The sequence below is a fragment of the Dendrobates tinctorius genome, unplaced genomic scaffold (assembly GCF_039654945.1).
Source record: "Dendrobates tinctorius isolate UK_male_01 unplaced genomic scaffold, ASM3965494v1 ptg000001l, whole genome shotgun sequence".
NCBI lineage: Eukaryota > Metazoa > Chordata > Amphibia > Anura > Dendrobatidae > Dendrobates > Dendrobates tinctorius.
This window is the reverse complement of record NW_027361669.1, coordinates 13,066,804-13,088,247: the sequence shown is the minus strand read 5'-3', so window position 1 is coordinate 13,088,247 and position 21,444 is coordinate 13,066,804. Positions and strand designations below refer to the sequence as shown.

The window sequence follows — 21,444 nt, the reverse complement described above, 5'->3', positions numbered from 1 at the left end:
GGAGATGTTACTGTGGATTGAGAAACTTGTAGTGTGCTTATTCTCTGAAATCGGTCAAAAACAGCAGGCATGTCTGCTTCCATTACAGCGGGTAGAGAACCCAAGATTCTGCGATTGCAGACCTGGGTCTCAATAGCTGGCACAGTAACGGAAGATAAGGAGGAAGCAGCAGATACGATTGATGGGGCGGCTGATGGTTGTTGAGGTCCGTTGGTCCGCATTTTTGTGCAGTGGGATTTTCACAGTAAAACATGTTGATTACGCATGTGAAGGTTCATACATGTAGTAGTCAAATTATTGCACTTTTTCCCTCAACTCAGTTGTTTTTCTTGCAAGATTGGAGATTACGTGAGTTGGCTCATCCTTTGCAGTGTCAAAAAAAGGCCCAGGCTAGACAACCCTTGCGACCCCTGCGAGCTCATTGTGGCTGCATCACTACTCGACTGCGATAGATAGTGCAACGTTACCTCCTTGTCTTCCTCCTCAGATGACCTACTCAGCTGTGTGCCTCTATGTTCACGCCAACTGTTATCTAATACCTCACTCATCATCATTATCCTCTGTGTTATCACATTCCTCGGCCTTGGAGTCACCCTCCTCCTCTTCTTGCCCTGACATCTCAGTACAGTCCGCCTAAGCCTCAGATATCTGAGTCTCATCAGGACCACCTCCCCCCCAGGGGTTAAGGTCTGATGATGAGGGTCAGGAGGCTGTTCGGACCATACTTCTTCCTGCCCCAGATCCAAACTAAAAAAAATTTGGGCATCGATGCAGATTTCCTCCTCTTGACTCTGCAAAGCTTTTGAGTGCACATCTGTTGAACATGGCACTGAATGTGTGAACAGCTATTCCGACTCGCCCATCTGTGGTTCCATACAGTCAGTTGAACGGTTGGATAGTTGGGATGCAGGGGGAAGCAAGGGAAATTTGGGTGCCACCTCTGTAGACTGTCCTGGGTGTGATACAACAAGAAAACACAAAATGACAAATTTGCAAAAATACTCTGCAGTAAAAAATGACAGTAATCAGCAAGTGCTGGATAACAAATACAGGGTATTTAGTTGATACTTTTTTTGCAAAAAGGGTATGCCAAGCTACTCCATCACGTCACGGTAACCCTTCACGGAGCAGTCCCTATCTATTGCATTTAAAACCTGAACATATGAACAGTGTCTAAATGAACAGGATACAGACAGGCGCCTCCTAGTATGGGCTTGTGGTGTAAGGCAGCTCATTTATGTGCATGTCACACAAGAGAGGGGTGGGGTCTCCCATTTTTTGTTTTCTTGTTGTGTCTCAGCCAGTGGGTGGCGTGAACACTGTCTGACTGACTTGTTCACATTTGTGCATGTCACATGTGTTTTTAATCCGTTTTTTCCTTGCTTAGCATGGTTTGGGAGACCCCACCCCTCTCTTGTGTGACATGCACATAAATGAGCTGCCTTACACCACAAGCCCATACTAGGAGGCGCCTGTCTGTATCCTGTTCATTTATGCATGTCACATATCTTTTTGTCCTGGGTGTGATGTTGAGGTTTGGGAAGAGGAGGAGAGGCCACTTGAGGCTGCACTTGCCTTCCACTCGAGTACTTGCTCTTTCTGGGCATCATCGACAAGGTGTACCGCTGTGTGTCTGACAAAGAAAGGTAGTGGTGTTGCCTGTCCAGTGACAAGTTGTCTGTTGTCTTTGCATAGGACGTGACATTGCTTCACTAGTGCTTTCACAAACATTACCACCTACCCCATGTACACCTTGAAAACCAAGCCTAATTCCCCTTTCACCAGAGCCTCGCTTTTTCCCAGTCATTTTACTCAGATAGTGCGGTAGGAGCACAGTATCAGCAACCAAAAATTAGATTTTAAATTCTGCGCCACCTCTTCAAACAGCTGAATTTCAGCAACAGTAAATTCAAAGTTGAAATATGGCGTGCTGCATCATGTTAGTCACAGAAAAAATAATTGTTTGACTGTGGATGAGGCCTGTATGACAAAGAAGTTATGCTACAAACAATTTTAAAGTCAGGTCCCCCACTGTATGACACTAGGAACAGAAGAATTTTTTTGTGGTCTATGGATCAGGCCTCTATGACACACTACAAACCATTTTTAAAGTCAGGTCCCTTACTGTATGATGTTAAATAACAGAAGACTTTTTGTAGCCCATGGATCAGGCATCTATAACACACTAGATGCTACAAACTATTTTTTAAGTCAGGTCCCTTACTGTATGACGTTACTAACAGAAGGCTTTTTTGTGGCCTATGGATCAGGCCTCTACAGCTTAGTTTCAACCCAACCAAATGACAGCGAGTTGTCAAACTTTTCGCAACTAAAAAATTATAATTTTTTTTAATGTGCCTTAGGTCTGCAGACAGGTTCAAATCACCACCACAAAATGACAACGTTGGATACAGCAGGCTGTATCGCATTGCGCAAATGACAAGGTGTGATACAGCGGGTTGTCTAACTTTTAGCAACAGAAAAAATTATAACTTTTTTTAATGTTCCTTAGGTCTGCAGACAGTTCTAATAGTTTTTTCACTAGCTACATGTGAATTAGAATGCTATACTCGTGCATGGAGCACAGTAGAAGCAGTGCACAACACGTGCCCTGCTGGCTTTCTTTGTGGACCAAAAAAGAAAAAAAAAATGCTGGAAGGTAAATTTAATGGCCACACTGGACACTATCTAGCTACACTATCTGACTGTTATACAACCACCTGGCCAGCTAGCTAAAATGTGGGATACAGCAGGCTTTTTCACATTTACCTAGTGAAAAAAATATTAATTAGAATGCTATACTTGTGCACAGAGTACAATAGAAGCAGTGCACAACATGCGTCCTGCTTGCTTTGTCTGTGGACCTCAGTAATGCCCCCCTCCCCAAAAAAAAAAAAAATCTGGAAGGTAAATTTTACAGTCACACTGGACACTATCTAGCTACACTGTCTGACACTTTCTGTCTAATATACAACCGCCTAATTAACTAGCTACAATCTTGCTGTTAACAGTACCAGTGTCAAGAGCAGACTTTTTGCGCTGTTACAGTGTCAAAATAGCGCTAAGACAAGATGTCCGCTATTTATATGGAGAGGGACATGTGATTTGAGCAGCCAGTGACACAAGCCATTGTGTCAGGACATTGTGGGTGTTTCCTGCACCCTGATTGGCTAGCCATAATCTGCAAACATAAAGTTAGGGAAAAAAATGACTGCTTACAAGAACGCCACACCTCTGAGCTCTCCAAACCCCCTCACCTCATCAAACACGCGTCAAATGCTCATGATAAACCACCATTATCGTTGCTAAAGTGCTGAAAATATTTTTGTGGGAACGTAACTTTTTTCCCACGCTTTTACCGAATATTACCGATGTTTACCGATTTTATAAAATTTTGCTCGGATTTTCGATCACAAATCCGAATGTGCCATATTCGCTCCGAATTTATATGTGGCGATCGTTTTACGAACTATGTGGCACCCCTGAGGCTTCAGTCGCCACAGAGGTACTGCACCTTCTCCTAAGGTGTAGTGCCTCACCATCCAGGTAAGGTGGGAACTCCTTTCCGCATTCCAACACCTGCACCCCACACACAGGATAGTTCAGCAGGGACCCATCCATGCTTTATGCTAGAAAGGTCATAGGGTGCCTTTTGTGGTCCCTGGCTTCGTAACACGAGAGGTGCTGGGGAGGCGAGTGGAGTTAGATATAAAATAGAAGGAAGGTGTAGTATTTCAGGTCAGTCTGGGGTGAGTCCCAGAGAGAGAGCAGGCTGACAGCAGGTCCGCCTGAGAGGAGCTCAAGGCGGAGGAAGGCAGTCAGTCAGTAGAGGCTGAGGACTGGTCTTACTGGAACGAGCTCCCTAGGGAAGGAAGAGAAGGAGAAAGAGACAAAGACTGGAGACTACAGATTCCATAAGAGAGATAGAACAGATCGGAACGAAGGAGAATAGGACGGTGGGAAGCTGGTTGAAGAAAGATAGAGAACCCTTCCAGTCCAGAGAGCGCAAAGGCCGGGGCCCGGTCCCCGAGGTTGATTGGATCTTTATGTCCGGCAACAGACACCGGAGGAGTAGTGAGCCGCTAACGCCTTGCTCCCATCATAGACTTGGGACACAACAGCAACTGAATAGAGAGCCGGGACGCAGTGAGGAGTCCCCGAAGCAGGCTACAGCTGTCTGTCATACAAGTAAAGACTAGGAACACCTAGAGAGAGGAATTCCAGGGTAACTAAGTACTGGAGTGCTTCGCACCTAAAGGCGCATTGGAGGAGTCGTTCAGTAAGGTACATGTTGGTGGAGTGTGGAAGGGAGAATCCTATCCTACCTGGAGGTTGGCTGGAGCCCTGACCTGGAGAACACGGTACGGAGGCAGGCAGTTGAGTGAACTGCAAACAGTGAGTAAAGCTTTGGAACCGCATACACTGGTGTCCTCCAGTTATTCCCGCACCACTACACCTGGGTACCAGCCTCCATACCATTCTGCGCCTCTCCTCATCCATTGCACCTACACTGCCCTGGGACTACAGCTCCACCTGTGGGGAGCTACACCATCTTTGCTGCACCACACCATCAGTCCCAGCGGATCTGCATGCAGCGTTGGCTCAACATCTTACTTGCCAAACACCACGGGTGGTGTCACAAACAATTCTAATAAACTTTAACACCATTAACATCACCGCCATTGATATTGGGCGCCCAGGGCTGCGGACCGGGTCACCGCTGCTGACACATTCCCGCCTTGACACTGGCCCGGTACCGAGTACCCCGCTGCCCTGGGTGTGCGAGGGCGACCCAACAAATTCGCTCATCACTAAGTGTGATTCCCCATATATGAAATTAAGCGTTATTTACTATAATGCACTAGCTAATTAATGATGTTAATAAATAGAGACATTTAGGACTACATTTGCAACTGGATTTAATCTAACGTGATGCTCATATATGAACTTTCAGCATGACTATGAGTATGGTCATCACAAGAGACAGTATCTTAGTAACACAAGCAGCTGCAGTCCGCTATCTATTTAGTCAGGATTTTTAGATCATATACTAATACTAGCTGAAGATCCCAGTGCTGCCCGGGGGCATAGTAACTAACTGTGGTTAGTTATAGCAAATTATAATTATCCTCCATTCCATAGTCCCGTGCCCATATACCCATCATACATATCCACGATCCCATAGGCCCGTGCCCATATACTCATCATACATATCCTCCATCCCATAGTCCCATTCCCATATACCCATCATACATATTCGCCATCCCATAGTCGAGTGCCCATATACCCATCACACATCCTTCATCTCATAGTCCCATGCCCATATACCCATCATACATATCCTCCATCCCATAGTCCCGTGCCCATATACCCATCATACATATCCGCCATCCCATAGTCCTGTGCCCATAAACCCGTCATACATATCCTCCATCCCATAGTCAAGTGCCCATATACCCATCACACATCCTCCATCCCATAGTCCCGTGCCCATATACCCGTCATACATATCCTCCATCCCATAGTCCAGTGCCCATATACCCATCACACATCCTCCTTCCCATAGTCAACCACTATGACATCATAATGAGCGGCGGGGCTTGCAACCTATGATGACATCAGCATCGCCATGGCAGCCATTATGACATAATGAGGGGCGGGGCTTGATACACACACTTTTTCCCCATTATGTAGTTAGGGGCAAAATTGTTTGGTGAATTGGAACGCGCGGGGTTAAAATTTTGTCTCACAACATAGCCTAGGACACTCTCGGGGTCCAGACGTGTTACTGTGCCAAATTTTGTGGCTGTAGCTGCGACGGTGCGGATGCCAATCCCGGACATACACACATACATGCATACATATTGTACATGCACACACTTGAGCTTTATACAGTATATTAGATTGTAGTGCTAAAAAAACCTGAAAAGTCTCACCAACATGTTTCACCTTTACAGGCTTCATCAGAGTAAAGAAAGTCCCCGAGCAAAGTGTTTCATTACCCTGAATAAGCAGTAAGGGTGAATCATGTTGGGGAGAATGTTCAAATTTTTTAAAATAGTACTCTACCCCTATGTAGAAGAATATCAGTATATGATATGTAAATCCTGACTAAAATAACGGAATGCGGCAACTTTTGTTACTAAGACACTATTCTGACTCCATAACCTGGGCTGCAAGTGGGAGGCTCTTTAGACAATGTTTCTATCTACAGTGGGTGAAATAAGTCTTGAATACGTCACCATTTTTCTAACTATATCTATTTCTAAAGGTGCTATTGACATAAAATTCTCACCAGATGTTGGTAACAACCCATCCAATACACACAGGCAAAGAGATCACACCATACATGTCCATAAATTAAGTTATGTGTAATAACAAAAAATGACACAGGGAAAAGGTATTGTACATGCTTACTGAAATTTATTTCATACTTTGTACTTTTGTAGTACTATTTAATACTCTGTAGTTTTTTTTTATGATGACAGCTTCAAGATGTCTACTGTATGGAGAAACTAGTCGCAAGCATTGCTCAGGTGTGAAAACTTGCTGATGTGTTCAACATTTACTTTGCCCACTATATGTCTGTATTGAACCAGTACTCACACCAAGAACTTCGTCAGGCAGTGTCAACTCAACTGCAGAGGCATATATGAAGATTCCAGAAGAAGTTTTATTCTCAGTTTTATTCTCAGACTGAATTTTTGTATTATGCACAATAGCAACAACAGTAGCTGTAACAGCTGCAGCAAGTGACAACATAATTATGAACCGAGGATCTACAGAGATGAAGGTCAAATGATGATGGCTGACAAACACTAACTGAGGAAGAAAGGATGGGTTACCTACATCAGAGCTGGACTACAGAGAGAGAGAGAGGACAAACTTAGAAAGGCAAACGTGGTTGTATAGCAATATGCAACAACAATATAATGATAATACAATACTGTATGATTCCCAAGTCATGGGACATGAGTCACGGCAGACACTGTCTGATGTGATGACCATACTGAAGGCCCAAACATAAGCATCGCTTTGGATGCAAAAGCAGACATAAATGTCTCTATTTATTAACAGCATTAATTAGTTAGTACTATATCTGAGAACTATCTCATGCTTTATAATGGATAATAATAATTATTACTTTCAGATATGGGAATCAAAATATATTAATATTTGATAGGTTCCCAATGCAAGCATCCGAGCACCAATTGTTTAGAATTTAATTATACGTTAGCATAATCTTGGAATATTCCCAATAATGATACTGCTGTGGATTCAGTGGGATTTTAATTGCACACTTCACTAACCAATATGCATGTTATACTTTTTAGTTATGAATTTATTGAAAGCTACATTTTATTTTATTTATTTATTATTTATTTTATTCATTTTTGGTTTGGTTTTAATGAGATATATGGGCCTTCTGGCTATTGGTTTAAATTGTTATAATCCCTACTAATACTACAGAGTCTGTTGAATATAGCAAAAAGCAGATTTGCCACTTTCTGGCGGGTGGTACTAGAGGCAGGGGTCTGTCAATGCTTTAGACCTGATATCTAGTAGAAATATTAGCGTTCGTTATAATGCTGTCCTCTTATGACTGCTCACTGCACTAGTTGAAAATGTATTAGAAGTTTAGCCTAATGTTGAGGCTTAACAACCATTAAAACTAAAATTTTCATATAGAAAGTAATCTAAAAATTAAAAAAAAAATCACCATAAATAAAAAAAGTTGATTTATTCAGTAAGTCAATTTTGATAATTCTTTTAAGCTTAGATTGTACATGGAAACCCCAAATGGCAGGTCTTCTTTAGGGTTCAGATATCATGAATGTTTTCCCACAGATTTTTTTGCCTATTTTACAGCATATGTGCAGTTTCATGGATTTCACTCTTTCCATGGTAAGTATAATAAGAATGCCCTTAATTTGAAGTGGTAAAATCTGCTACTTGTGAATCAAGCTTTGAAGACGCAGTTTACATGCATTGTACCCATGTAGTGAAAAACTGAATTAACAAGTGTTCATGCTGCAGTCTATAAGTGAATAGTAATAAAGCAGTTCAATTACGGCATTAGTACTAGGCTTGGCATAATCATATTTTGATATTAGGAATTTAGCAATGCCACGAATACACCAGAATAAGCCTTTTGCATGAATGGATATGCATGCAGTCATGTTGACTTGGTCTTATGGCTCCTAGCCCCGAATGCAAAATATGTAGCAACCTACCTGGTGCCATTTAAGGATGTCTTTTTATATGGCAGAGAGACCTTCAGGCACCAGGGCTCAGCTACTACTGCTACCTTATAGCTACAGTCCTGGACAAGCCATGTGTGGCTAGTATCTTAAATGCATTAACACAATAAATAGTGGAAATGGTTAATGATTAAAGCACAGTGTTCTTCTCCTCTAGGCACAATTTTTCCATTTGGGCAGTGGTTACATTGTCAACCATCACTGTAGAAGCTGTGTCATGGCTATCATTGGAAATGCTAGTGGAGGCATTGGTATTCTCTAAATTAGAAGGCACACCGCACACTGCGTCTACTGATGTGCTGCCTGAGGAAATGTTATTTTCATTGCAGTTTTCAGCAAACATATCTGGACATGATGGAACAGTCTCCTTCTCTATAGCAGTATCCTTACAAGTTGTCTGGCAATGATCACACTTTTCATCTGTTGGGAGTTGCAGAAACTCAGGTAGAATAAGGTCATCTTTACAGAGCAGTCCACGCTGGTCATCAGCTCGGGTATTCTGCACTCTATTCAGCATTTCTACCAATCCTAAAAATGAAAAAAAAATGAAATAGTTATAGCAACTTTATTCTAGTAAAAGGAAGAAATATGACAAAAACCATAACCAATAAAGCCTAGGTGAATTCTTATAGGGAAATGATAAAGTTAAGTTAAAATTGTTCTTTCTTCTTCATAGATGTCACTCATCTGTAATGTCTCCAGCCTGGAAATTGTGCCATCTTCCTGCCTTCACTAGTTCTCTCTGTTCTTCTACACATCAGGTTACCATTGGTTCCAGCACTGACTAAAAACTTCTGAAAAACTTCTGGCCAGTACTGCCTTGGACTATGTAAAAACTTCACTGCTAGCTAGTACTAGTACTGCCTGTGACGCTAGTGAGCCATGAGGCTGGGTAGTCTAGAGGTCAAAAGCCAGGAGAGTACGTCATAGAAAGAGGGGTGAGACAAAGGCATAGTCAGTTCACAGTCTGGAGTCAGAATTCCAAGAATGTTCATGACAAAAAGACTAAGCAAACAGATGTCAAAGGCAAAACTAAGGTCAAGCAGAAAAGATCAGGGGCACAGAGCAAATACATACCTCTTGATCTAAGCTACAATGGACAGTAGTCTAAGGTAAATAGCTGGCTAAGTAATTACTCCGAACAGGAGACACATAGAGAACGCCTGGGCATGCCCTGGCCCTGATTGGATTGCAAAACTGTCACTTAAGACATTGACAGCTCAGCACGCATCATCTTCCAATTGTGAGCTGTCATCAAAATACTGACTACTCAGCATGCCCCTGCCCTAGACTGAACTGCAGAACAATCATTTACTATGTCTGGATACACCGATAAGGGTAATTGTAACAGTGCCTTGGACTTTGTGACAAACTCAGCTGTGCAACTCTGCAATAACGCTTGGCCAGTTCTTTGACATTGGATTCTGCTACATTACCCGCTCTGCTACATAGCTGAGACAATCCTGTTTCTTTGTGCATATTACTCTGCTATGTAAAATGCCATCCTACCACCACCCACCAACTGGACCAACTCATTGCACCAACGTCATCAGTCCGTGCTGCATAATAACTACTAATCCGGACCAAGGGCTTCGAGGATCCACTCCAGTTGAGATATAGAACAAGTCTACAGTAAATATCACAAATAATCTACAAGTACCTCCAGATGAATTGAACATTTTGAATCTTAAAAATGTGTGATGTCTCCTTAGCAACATCTTATGTATTAAAAGTGATCATACACTTCAGATAGCTGAAATCTGAACAAATGTTTGGCTGATAGCTATCTTTCCTGATTCCCCATTCATATGTATGTAAGGGGTATACTAAATGTAAATCTCATATATATATATATATATATATATATATATATATATTGTAGGGATTTGCTCTGGTAGGTAATGGCAGGGCTGCAGTAACGAGGCAACACACAGGCTTATAGTCCAATTTCAGTGGTTTAATGTCACGTTGTAAACAGCAGGTTTAACAGAAAGTAAGGAAAACATAAATATACTCCAGCTTGGAGAACCACTGGTCCGAGACTCACCCCTTGCACGGGACGGGCTTAACTAAGCGGCTGCCAGGTCCGCGGCATCCGCCAGGTGCCATTCCCAGGGTTGTTTTTTAAAAGTCTTGCTGCTATAGTCCTGTAGCACGGGGATCCTGTATACAAGTTCAGGCTACGTCCAGCCAAGCTCCTGTAACTTCCAGACACACACTCACCATGTGCCAAAACCAACCTCCATTACATAGCCCATAACCCCTCCCCCAAGTGAGGTAGACATCACATGGGCTGATCACGCGACCATGACATCATCGCATCATCGCAGGTCCTGTCTTTAGGGAAAAACCCGGCCAAATATTAATCTGCTGGGAGAAATGTATCTCCCATCCAGTAAAACACCCTTTACTGTACCACTATATACATTATATATATATATATATATATATATATAGCGTGATGATGTACATAACTGTAAATAGTGTTGTATACGGCATTGCTTTGAGATGTACATTATGCTGAAGATTAGGGAAAGCGTAGTACTCCGGATTGGACACTAGATGTGGCACATTATTGTAGATAGTTATTTAGGAGTAGCCAACCGTGGATAAGAGAGAGGGTTTTCCACACCCGAGTTAGTAGGGCCATGGAGCCCGTATAGGGCGGACAGCACCGTAACATTTCAAGCAAGGAACCCAGCGGTCCAGGGCCCAGTGAGCCAGAAGTGCAGCCTAGGCAGCAGCGGTGACAGCAATGATGGAACAGAAGCTACAGCAGAGGTCACAACAGCACAGGGACACAGGTTGCTCTAACATGTGGCAGCTTCATGGGCAGATGCCCTCATGTCCGGGGCAAAAAGGACAAGGAAACTCCTGAGCACTTACCCCCTCCTGGCGAGGTCTCTGCAGCCCCCCTGCTTCTCCCGTCTCAGGCTCCTTCCTTCAGTGGTCACATGGTACTGCTCATTAAATTCATGAATATGTGCATATTTATGACTTTAATGAGCGGTACCACGTGACCGCTGAAGGAAGGAGCCTGAGACCGGGAGAAGCGAGGCTGCAGAGACAGCGCCAGGAGGGGGTAAGTATAAGCTATATTCACATGTCCCGGGTCCATCGTTGTGCGCTGCTCTGTCCTCTCTCTGCGTCCTCTGTCTGTGATGTTCAGGTCAGAGGGCACGGTGACGTAGTTAGTGCACGCCTCGCCCTCTGCATGAACATCACTGACAGGACGTGGAGGAGGAGAGTACAGAGCAGCGCCAGCCATGGAGCGGGGATCGGTAAATATCGCCAGTGCCGGGGTCCTGAGCTAGCGGTGACATCAGAACCTGTCACTGCCTGCTCAGGACACCGGCACCAGGCACCCAGCGACAAGAGGTGAGTATGTCATTTTTCTTTTATTTGCAGCGGCAGCAATATATGGGGGCATAACTATGGAGCAGCAATATATGGAGGCATAACTATTGAGCATCATATGGGGGCATAACTATGGAGCAGCAATACATGGGGGCATAACTATGGAGCAGCATATGGGGGCATAATTATGGAGCAGCAATATATGGGGGCATAACAAAGGAGCAGCCTTTTGGGGGCATAACTATGGAGCAGCAATATATGGGGGCATAACTATGGAACAGCAATATATAGGGGCATAATCTATGGAGCAGCATATGGGGGCATAAACTATGGAACATTTTATGGGGGCATAATCTATGGAGCAGCATATAGGGGCGTAATCTATGGAGCAGCATATGGGGGCATAATTATGGGGCAGCATATGGGGGCATAGTCTATGGAGCAGCATATGGGGGCATAATTATGGAGCAGCAATATATGGGGGCATAATTATGGAGCATCAATATATGGGGGCATAACTATGGAGCAGTATATGGGGGCATAACTATGCAGCAGCATATGGGGGCATAATTATGGAGCAGTGTATGGGGGCATAATTATGGAGCAGCATATGGGGGCGTAATCTATGGAGCATCATTTGGGGCATAATCTATGGAGCAGCATATGGAAGCATGATCTATGGAGCAGCATATGGGGGCATAATTGTTATGATTGGGTCACTGAGGAGGAGAGCAAGACCAAGCAAGCCACAGAAAACAAGAGAGGTTGGTAACTAAGCAGATTGCAGACCCCTGATCCTATCCACACAACTAGCAGTAGCCATGGAGCGTGCCTACGATGATCCTAGACGCCTCGGCACAGCCGGAGAACTAACTAAGCCTAAAGCAAGAAAGGGGAAATCTAAACTGCCCCAGAGCAGACCCCAAAGGAATAGATAGCCCCCAAACATATATTGTCGGTGAGACAAGATGAAAACACAAATGCAGGCAGGAAAATAGACTGAGCAAACGATGGGGCCCACATGAGATGCTCATGAGGAGAACATAATTTTACCTCTATATAAGTCACTAGTGCGACCACACTTAGAATACAGTGTACAGTTCTGGTCTCCGGTGTATAAGAAAGACATAGCTGAACTGGAGCGGGTGCAGAGAAGAGCGACCAAGGTTATTAGGGAACTAGGGGGTCTGCAATACTAAGACAGGTTATTGCACTTGGGGTTATTTAGTTTGGAAAATCGAAGGCTTAGGGGTGATCTTATTACAATGTATAAATATATGCGAGGACAATGCAAAGACCTTTCTAATTATCTTTTTACTCTTAGACCTGTGATGGGGACAAGGGGGCATCCTCTACTTCTGGAGGAAAGAAGGTTTAAGCATACACGCAGACGCAGATTCTTTACTGTAAGAGCAATGAGACTATGGAACTCTCTGCCATATGATGTTGTAATGAGTGATTCCCTAATAAAATTTAAGAAGGGACTCGATGTCTTTCTTGAAAAGTATAATATTACAGGGTATATACACTAGTTTCCTTAATATTGCACTGATCCAGGGAGCTAGTCTGATTGCTGTATGTGGAGTCAGGAAGGAATTATTTTCCCCAATGTGAAGCTTACTGTTTGCTACATGGGTTTTTTTTGCCTTCCTCTGGATCAACATGTTAGGGCAAGTTAAGATAGGATATGGGTTGAACTAGATGGACATAAAGTCTTCCTTCAATCTTAATAACTATGTTACTATGTTGCACTGACTAGACAGGACAGGAAAGGAAAGACACTGTCTGCAATCATGCAAAAAACCCTGCAAAAAAGTCCAACACGTCTGATAGAAAAATACTGAAGTCGCACGACTTCGCCCACTATATCAGCAGTCTGGTATATTCTGAAAGCAGAGCAAAAAGAAGCCAATCTAATAAGGGACAAAAAAAAACTGGCACAAGCAATAACATATGGATGGTGAATCAGCACAGCCCCAGCCGGAGCTGGCTGACCCACACAAAACTGAAATAGGCAAAACAGATCAAATGTGAACAATAGCAAAAGAACACTTAGCTGAGCATGCAGGGACTGAGCTGGAAACAAGACCTCAGTAGGCAGGAGAAAATCACCAGCAGGGATAGAGGGAGTCGGCTGTCTTAAATCCAGTCTGAAACCCCAGATCTCCAATCATCTTCCTCATTATCAGGTGGCAAGCCTCTGTTAATCAGATCAGCTCCATTACCTCCAGTAACCACCAGAGGGAGCCCAGAAAGAGAACTCGCAACCCCTCTGTCAGTTTGACCAGCTCCACTACCTTCAGTAGTAACCAGAGGTAGGCCAGAAAACAAATTCACAACAGTACTCCCCCTTGAGGAGGGGTCACCAAACGCTCATCCACGCCACCAGGCCGATCAGGATGGGCCTGGTGAAAAGCACAAACCAATCTATCGGCATGAATGTCAGAAGCAGAGACCCAAGAATTATCCTCCTGGCCATAACCCTTCCATTTGACCAAGTACTGGAGTCTCCGTTTAGCCAAACGACAATCCAATATTTTCTCTACCTCATATTCCACATTGCCTTTAACCAATACAGGGTCAGGAGGCACCACCATAGGAACTACTGGCTCCACAAACCTCTTCAACAGAGATTTATGAAACACGTTTTGGATCTTAAATGTAACTGGAAGAGCCAATCGAAAAGAAACAGGATTAAGAATCTCCAAAATCTTATAAGGTCCAATGAATCTTGGCTTGAACTTTGGAGACGCAACCTTCATAGGAATATTCTTTGACGACAACCAAACCATATCACCCACTTTAAATCGGGGACCAATGGTCCTATGCCGGTTGGAAAATCGTTGGGTTTTTTCCAGAGAGAGGGACAACTTATCCACCAATTGGTCCCAAATCTGCTGCATTCTCTCTACCACAGTGTCCACACTTGGGCAGGTCGAACATTCCACTTGCCCTGAAGAAAATCGAGGATGAAACCCAAAGTTATAGAAAAAGGGCGACATCAAAGTGGCAGAACTAGCTCTATTGTTTAGCACGAATTCGGCCAAGGGCAAAAATGAGACCCAGTCATCCTGATCAGCAGATATAAAACATCTCAAATAGGACTCCAAAGTCTGGTTTGTTCTCTCAGTCTGCCCATTGGTCTGAGGATGAAATGCAGAGGAGAAAGAAAACTGAATTCCCAGTTTGGAAAAAAAAGCTCTCCAAAATCTGGAAACAAAGTGGACTCCTCTGTCCGACACAATGTTCTCAGGAATCCCGTGCAACCGAACCACCTGTTGTAAAAGCAAGGGCACCAACTCAGAAGAAGATGGCAACTTTGGGAGTGGTACAAGAGGGATAATCTTAGAAAATCTATCACAAATCACCCAGATAACAGTCATTCTCTGAGAGACAGGAAGATCGGAAATAAAATCCATTCAGATATGGGTCCATGGCCTCTTGGGCACCGGCAGGGGCATCAACAACCCACTAGAACAGGGTTTGGACTGAGAACAAGTCCCACAGGACTGCACAAAATTCTTGACATTACGATATAAGGCAGGCCAACAAAAAGACCGACTCACCAAATCTCTGGTACCAAAAATACCTGGATGACCAGCCAACGCAGAGCAATGAATTTCAGACATTACTCTCTTCCTCCACTGGTCAGGGACATACAATTTTCCCATAGGGCAATGTTCAGGTTTGTTCTCCTGAAATTCCTCCAGGGCACGTCTCAAATCGGGTGAGATGGCGGAAAGAACTACACCCTCATTTAGAATGGTGGTAGGTTCGGTCACAATAAGAGAATCCACAAAGAAACTCCTAGAAAGGGCGTCTGCCTTAACATTCTTAGTGCCCGGAAGAAAAGAGACCACAAAATTAAAACGCGTGAAAAACAAGGTCCACCTAGCCTGTCTAGGATTCAAGCGTTTGGCTGATTCAAGATAAATCAAATTCTTTTGGTCGGTGAGGACCACAACTTGATGTCTAGCTCCTTCCAACCAATGTCTCACTCTCCACTCTTCAAATGCCCATTTCATGGCCAACAATTCCCGATTCCCCATGTCATAGTTACGTTCAGATGGGGAGAATTTTCGAGAAAAGAAGGCACAGGGATTCATTTTAGAAGTCACAGGATCTTTTGGGGACAAAACGGCTCCTGCACCAATCTCAGAAGCATCTACCTCCAACTGAAATGGGAGTGAGACATCAGGTTGCCGTAGAACTGGAGCAGAAGTGAATCTCCGCTTAAGCTCCTGAAATGCCGAGACTGCCTCTAGAGACCAATTCACCACATCAGTGCCCTTTTTGGTCAGATCAGTCAGTGGTTTGACAATACCAGAAAAATTACTTATAAATTTAAGGTAGAAATTAGCAAAACCCAAAAACTTCAAAGAAGTGGGCTAAACCCAATCATAAATGGCCTGTACCTTGGCCGGGTCCATTTCAATAGCCGACAAGGACAAAATGAATCCCAAAAATGAAATCCTCTGTACACCAAAGAGGCACTTCCATCCCTTTACATACAGGGAATTTTCCCTCAAAATCCAGAACACAGTCCGGACATGTTCCACATGAGAATCCCAATCACTGGAAAAGATCAAAATATCATCCAGATAAATGATCAAAAACTTATCCACAAAGTCCCGGAAAATATCGTTCATAAAAGATTGGAAGACAGAAGGGGCATAAGTGAGCCCAAAAGGCATCACCAGGTACTCAAAATGTCCCTCCGGAGTATTAAACGCCGTCTTCCATTCATCCCCGTGCTTGATGCGAATAAGATTATACGCCCCCCTGAGGTCAAGCTTGGTAAACCAACAGGCACTTTTAACTCTGGAAAATAAATCAGAAATCAGGGGTAACAGGTACTGATATTTAACAGTGATTTTGTTAAGGGAACGATAGTCAATACAAGGCCTTTATGAACCATCCTTTTTGGCCACAAAAAAACCCCCAGCACCTAAAGGTGAAGAGGATGGTCTAATATGACCCTTCTCCAATGACTCCTTGATATAACATCGCATAGCATCATGTTCGGGTACCGATAATTTGCACCCGGGCATTAACTCAATTGCACAGTCATAACTCCTATGAGCAGGCAAAGATGCCGACTTACTCTCGCTAAATACATCAGAAAAATCAGCCAAATAATCAGGAATATCATGAGACTGAGGAGAGGTGGAGAAAACAGGAGTGTCACTAAGGACACATTGACAACCCCAACTCACCACAGACACAGATTTCCAATCTAAAACAGGATTCTGAGTTTGCAACCAGGGAAAACCCAGAACAATAGTATCATGCAAACTGTGCAACACCAAAAAGTTATAATTTTTTTTGGAGGTCCGGGGCGACCCACATTATCACCTGGGTCCAAAACTGGGGTTTATTCTCCACCAAAGGAGTAGCATCAATACCCCTCAAAGGGATAGGAGTCCACAGGGGTATCATGGGAAAACCACAATGCTTAGCAAAGTCCAAATCCATCAGATTCAAAGCTGCTCCTGAATTTACAAAAGCCCTAGCGGAAAATGTAGACAAGGAGCAGATCAGAGTAATTGCCAAAAGGAACTTAGGCTGTACACTGCCCACGGCAAATGTGTGAGCAAAACGTTTTTCTCATTTAGGGCAGACAGAAATAGTATGAGAGGCGTCTCCACAGAAAAAACACAGCTTATTACACCTTCTAAACTCCTGACGTTGCTCCCTAGACGAAACCCTATCACATTACATAGGTTCAGACGTTCGTTCAAAAGGCGGCAACACCTCTCGTGTAGTTTTACGTTCACGTAAACGCCGATCAACTTGAATGGCTAATGACATAGAATCGTCAAGACCAGAGGGAACAGGAAATCCCACCATAACATTTTTTACGGTTTCTGCCAAACCCTTCTGAAAGAGAGCTGCTAGGGCATCGTCATTCCATTTAGTAAGGACCACCCACTTTCGGAATTTTTGACAATATAACTGACCCTGGTTCAATGCCAATAAGGTTTTCTCAGCTTGATCAATAGCATTAGGTTCATCATACAACAACCCCAAGGCTTGAAAAAAATGCGTCCACATTAGTCAGAATAGGATCTCCAGGTGTCAGAGAAAAAGCCCAATCCTGGGGATCACCGCGCAGCAAGGAGATGACAATTTTAACCTGCTGCACAGAGTTCCCCGATGAGTTAGGCTTCAAGGCAAGAAATAGTTTACCATGATTCTTAAAATTCAAAAATTTAGACCGATCCCCAGAAAACACATCAGGAGTAGGGATTTTTGGTTCAACAGCAGATGATTGAGCGAGATAGGCAGAAATTCCCCACACTTCAGCAGCAAGCTGCTCAACATGATCAGACAATTGCTTAATCTCCATTAAAGAAAAAAAGAATCCTCCTACGGCCCCAGAGAAAAAGAGGAGATAATATAAAAAAAATTTCTGACACTTTTTTTTTACAATTCTTTCCTTCTTTTGAGTACCCTAGAGTCTGCGGTTTGGCTGGTGATTCTGTTATGATTGGGTCACCGAGGACGAGAGCAAGACCAAGCAAGCCACAGAAAACCAGAGAGGTTGGTAACTAAGCGGATTGCACCCCTGATCCTATCCACACAACTAGCAGTAGCCGTGGAGCGTGCCTAAGATGATCCTAGACGTCTTGGCACAGCCGGAGAACTAACTAAGCCTAAAGCAAGAAAGGGGAAATCTAAACTGCCCCAGAGCAGACCCCAAAGGATTAGATAGCCCCCAAACATATATTGCGGGTGAGACAAGATGAAAACACAAACGCAGGCAGGAAAATATACTGAGCAAACGATGGGGCCCACACTGACTAGACAGGACAGGAAAGGAAAGACACTGTCTGCAATCACACAAAGAACCCTGCAAAAAAGTCCAACACGTCTGATAGAAAAATACTGAAGTCGCACGACTTCGCCCACTATATCAGCACTCTGGTATATTCTGAAAGCAGAGCAAAAAGAGGCCAATCTAATAAGGGACAAAAACAAACTGGCACAAGCAATAACATAGGGATGGTGATTCAGCACAGCCCCAGCCGGAGCTGGCTGACCCACACAAAACTGAGATAGAAAAAACAGATCAAAAGTGAACAATAGCAAAAGAACACTTAGCTGATCATGCAGAGACTGAGCTGGAAGCAAGACCTCAGGAGGCAGGAAAAAATCACCAGCAGGGATAGAGGGAGTCGGCTGTCTTAAATCCAGTCTGAAACCCCAGATCTCCAATCGTCCTCCTCATTATCAGGTGGCAAGCCTCTGTTAATCATGTCAGCTCCATTACCTCCAATAACCACCAGAGGGAGCCCAGAAAGAGAACTCGCAACCCCTCTGTCAATTTGACCAGCTCCACTACCTTCAGTAGTAACCAGAGTTAGGCCAGAAAGCGAATTCACAACACATAATCTATGGAGCAGCATATGGGGGCATAATTATTGGGTAGCATATGGGGGCATAATCTATGGAGCAGCATATGGGGGCATAATTATGGAGCAGCAATATATGGGGGCATAGCTATGGAGCAGCAGTATATGGGGGCATAACTATGGAGCAGCATAAGGGGGCATAATCTATGGAGCAGCATATGGGGGCATAAACTATGGAGCAGCATATGGGGGCATAAACTATGGAGCAGCATATGGAGACATAATTATGCATATTGGGGCATAATCTATGGAGCAGCATATTGGGGCATAATCTATGGAGCAGCATATTGGGGCATAAACTATGGAGCATAATTATTGGGTAGCATATGGGGCATTATGGAGTATAATTATTGGGTAGCATATGGGGGCATAATTATGGAGCAGCAATATATGGGGGCATAACTATGGAGCAGCAATATATGGGGGCATAATCTATGGAGCAGCATATGGGGGCTTAAACTATGGAGCAGCATATGGGGCATAATCTATGGAGCAGCATATTGGGGCATAATTATGGAGCAGCATATGGGGGCATAAACTATGGAGCATTTTCGGGGGGTATAATCTATGGAGCATTTTATGGGAGCATAATCTATGGAATATCTTATGGGGCCATAACCTTTGTGGGGCAGCATATGGGGCAATAATAACCTTTGTGTAGCATTATATGGGGTGTATTTTGTATGGAGCATCTTATGGGGCCATCTTGGACTGTATGGAGCATTATATGGGGCTCCTGATTCAATATGAATATTCAAAAACATTTAACCTACTGATGTCTCAATTAATTTTACTTTTATTGGTTTGTAATCTGATCGGTAAACAATGTAACAAGGAAAAAAATCAAAACGGCAGAATTACGATTTTTGACCACCGCAACATTGCAATAAAAGGGTGAACGAAACCTCATATCTACTCCAAATTTGTATCACTAAAAATTCCTGCTCAGGGCACAAAAAACAAGTCTTTACCCAGCCTCAGATCCTGAAAAATGAAAACGATACGGGCCTTGGAAAATGACGACACAAGCAAAAACATTTTTTCTTACAAATTTCTGAATTTGCTTTCATTACTTACGGTAAATGAAAAAAAACCCACACAAATTTGGTATCTGTGTACTCACATTGACCCAAAGAATTGTACTGCCATGTCAGTTTTATCATATTGAGAACATGGTAAATAAAAAACCCTAAAAACAATTGAGGAATTGTACTCTTTTTGCCAATTTTTTTCCTGCTTTCAGTGCATCACATGGTAAAATCAGTTTATTGTTTATGTATAAAACTGCAATCCATAGGTTTAAATCCCTCATGGTCAATTTAAAATAATGTTTTCTCATCTGCCATATTTCAATGATATATAGTTCTGTGCAAATCGAATAGAGAATGACCTTTATCTTTTCAATATCATCAATTCTTTTAGGTACATTTGCCAACAGTTCTTGTAGGAATTCAGCAGAGAATGTGTCCCAACAGGGGCATACACTAACAGCTTGGGGCCCTTGTGCAAAAAATGTATTTGTGCACCCCTCCTTTTACGGCTACCAAGCTACAGATTTTACAGATTATATATATTATATATTACATTATATTCACTTTACATTACATCCCTTATTACATAGTGCCTTCTCTTGCTATGTACAGCACCGTACCTTACATATCGGATTCTCGTTATTTTTGTTATTTATAGCGCCCTGTTCTTTATTACATACCGTCCTCTCTTGTTAGATATACAGTATAATGCAAAGACGGCTGATGGAGCATGTGAAAGCTTCTATCCTAATGGAGGAGCTGATGGACTGGTATTCTGGTCACCAGCTGCTCCATCAGCAGTCATTTTATATCTAACAAGAGGGGACTATGTAATAAAGAGAGTGAATAACAAGAATATGTTATGTCAGGGACAGTGCTAAATATATTGAGAGATTAACTGTGTAATAATGGGACAGCAATTTACATAATGACAGAGGATTTATATGATAAAGGACCACCCCATACATAACTAGGCAGGATGCTATGTAATAAGAGACAGTGTTATATATAATAAAGGAGGAAACTATGTAATTAAGGAAGGCGCTGTATGCAACAAGAACGTACACTATACACTAAGGGACTGTACTATACATAATAAGGCTACATTCCTGTATTTGTGTGATCTTTTAGATGTTATCAGAAATGGACATGCTCGGAGTCTCACAGATCTTATTCTCAGATCCATGATTTTCACAGATATGTGAATGGATCTATGAAACTCTATGTATGTGTGCTGTCCGATAAAAAAATCAGGCACACCTCGAACAGATCACATGAATGTGAAAATGTGGCCTAAGGGACTTCCAAGTCCCACAGTATAAAGAATAAATACTTACATCCAGTGACAGCTGACATCTTGTCCCATTGGAGCCGCTTTAT

At 43.1% G+C, this 21,444-nt stretch overlaps 1 protein-coding gene across 2 annotated transcripts in view; it reads right to left on the bottom strand.

Annotated features, from left to right (window-relative positions):
* Nucleotides 1–6,401: 6,401 nt before the first annotated feature.
* RGS14 (regulator of G protein signaling 14) overlaps nt 6,402–21,444 on the bottom strand; it is a 292,753-nt gene continuing 277,710 nt past the window's right edge. For both annotated transcript variants that reach the window (XM_073566583.1, XM_073566629.1), the window contains one exon: nt 6,402–8,789. In XM_073566583.1, the coding sequence (XP_073422684.1) occupies nt 8,392–8,789 (398 nt within the window). In that variant the 3' untranslated portion in view covers nt 6,402–8,391. The remainder of the gene's footprint in view (nt 8,790–21,444) is intronic.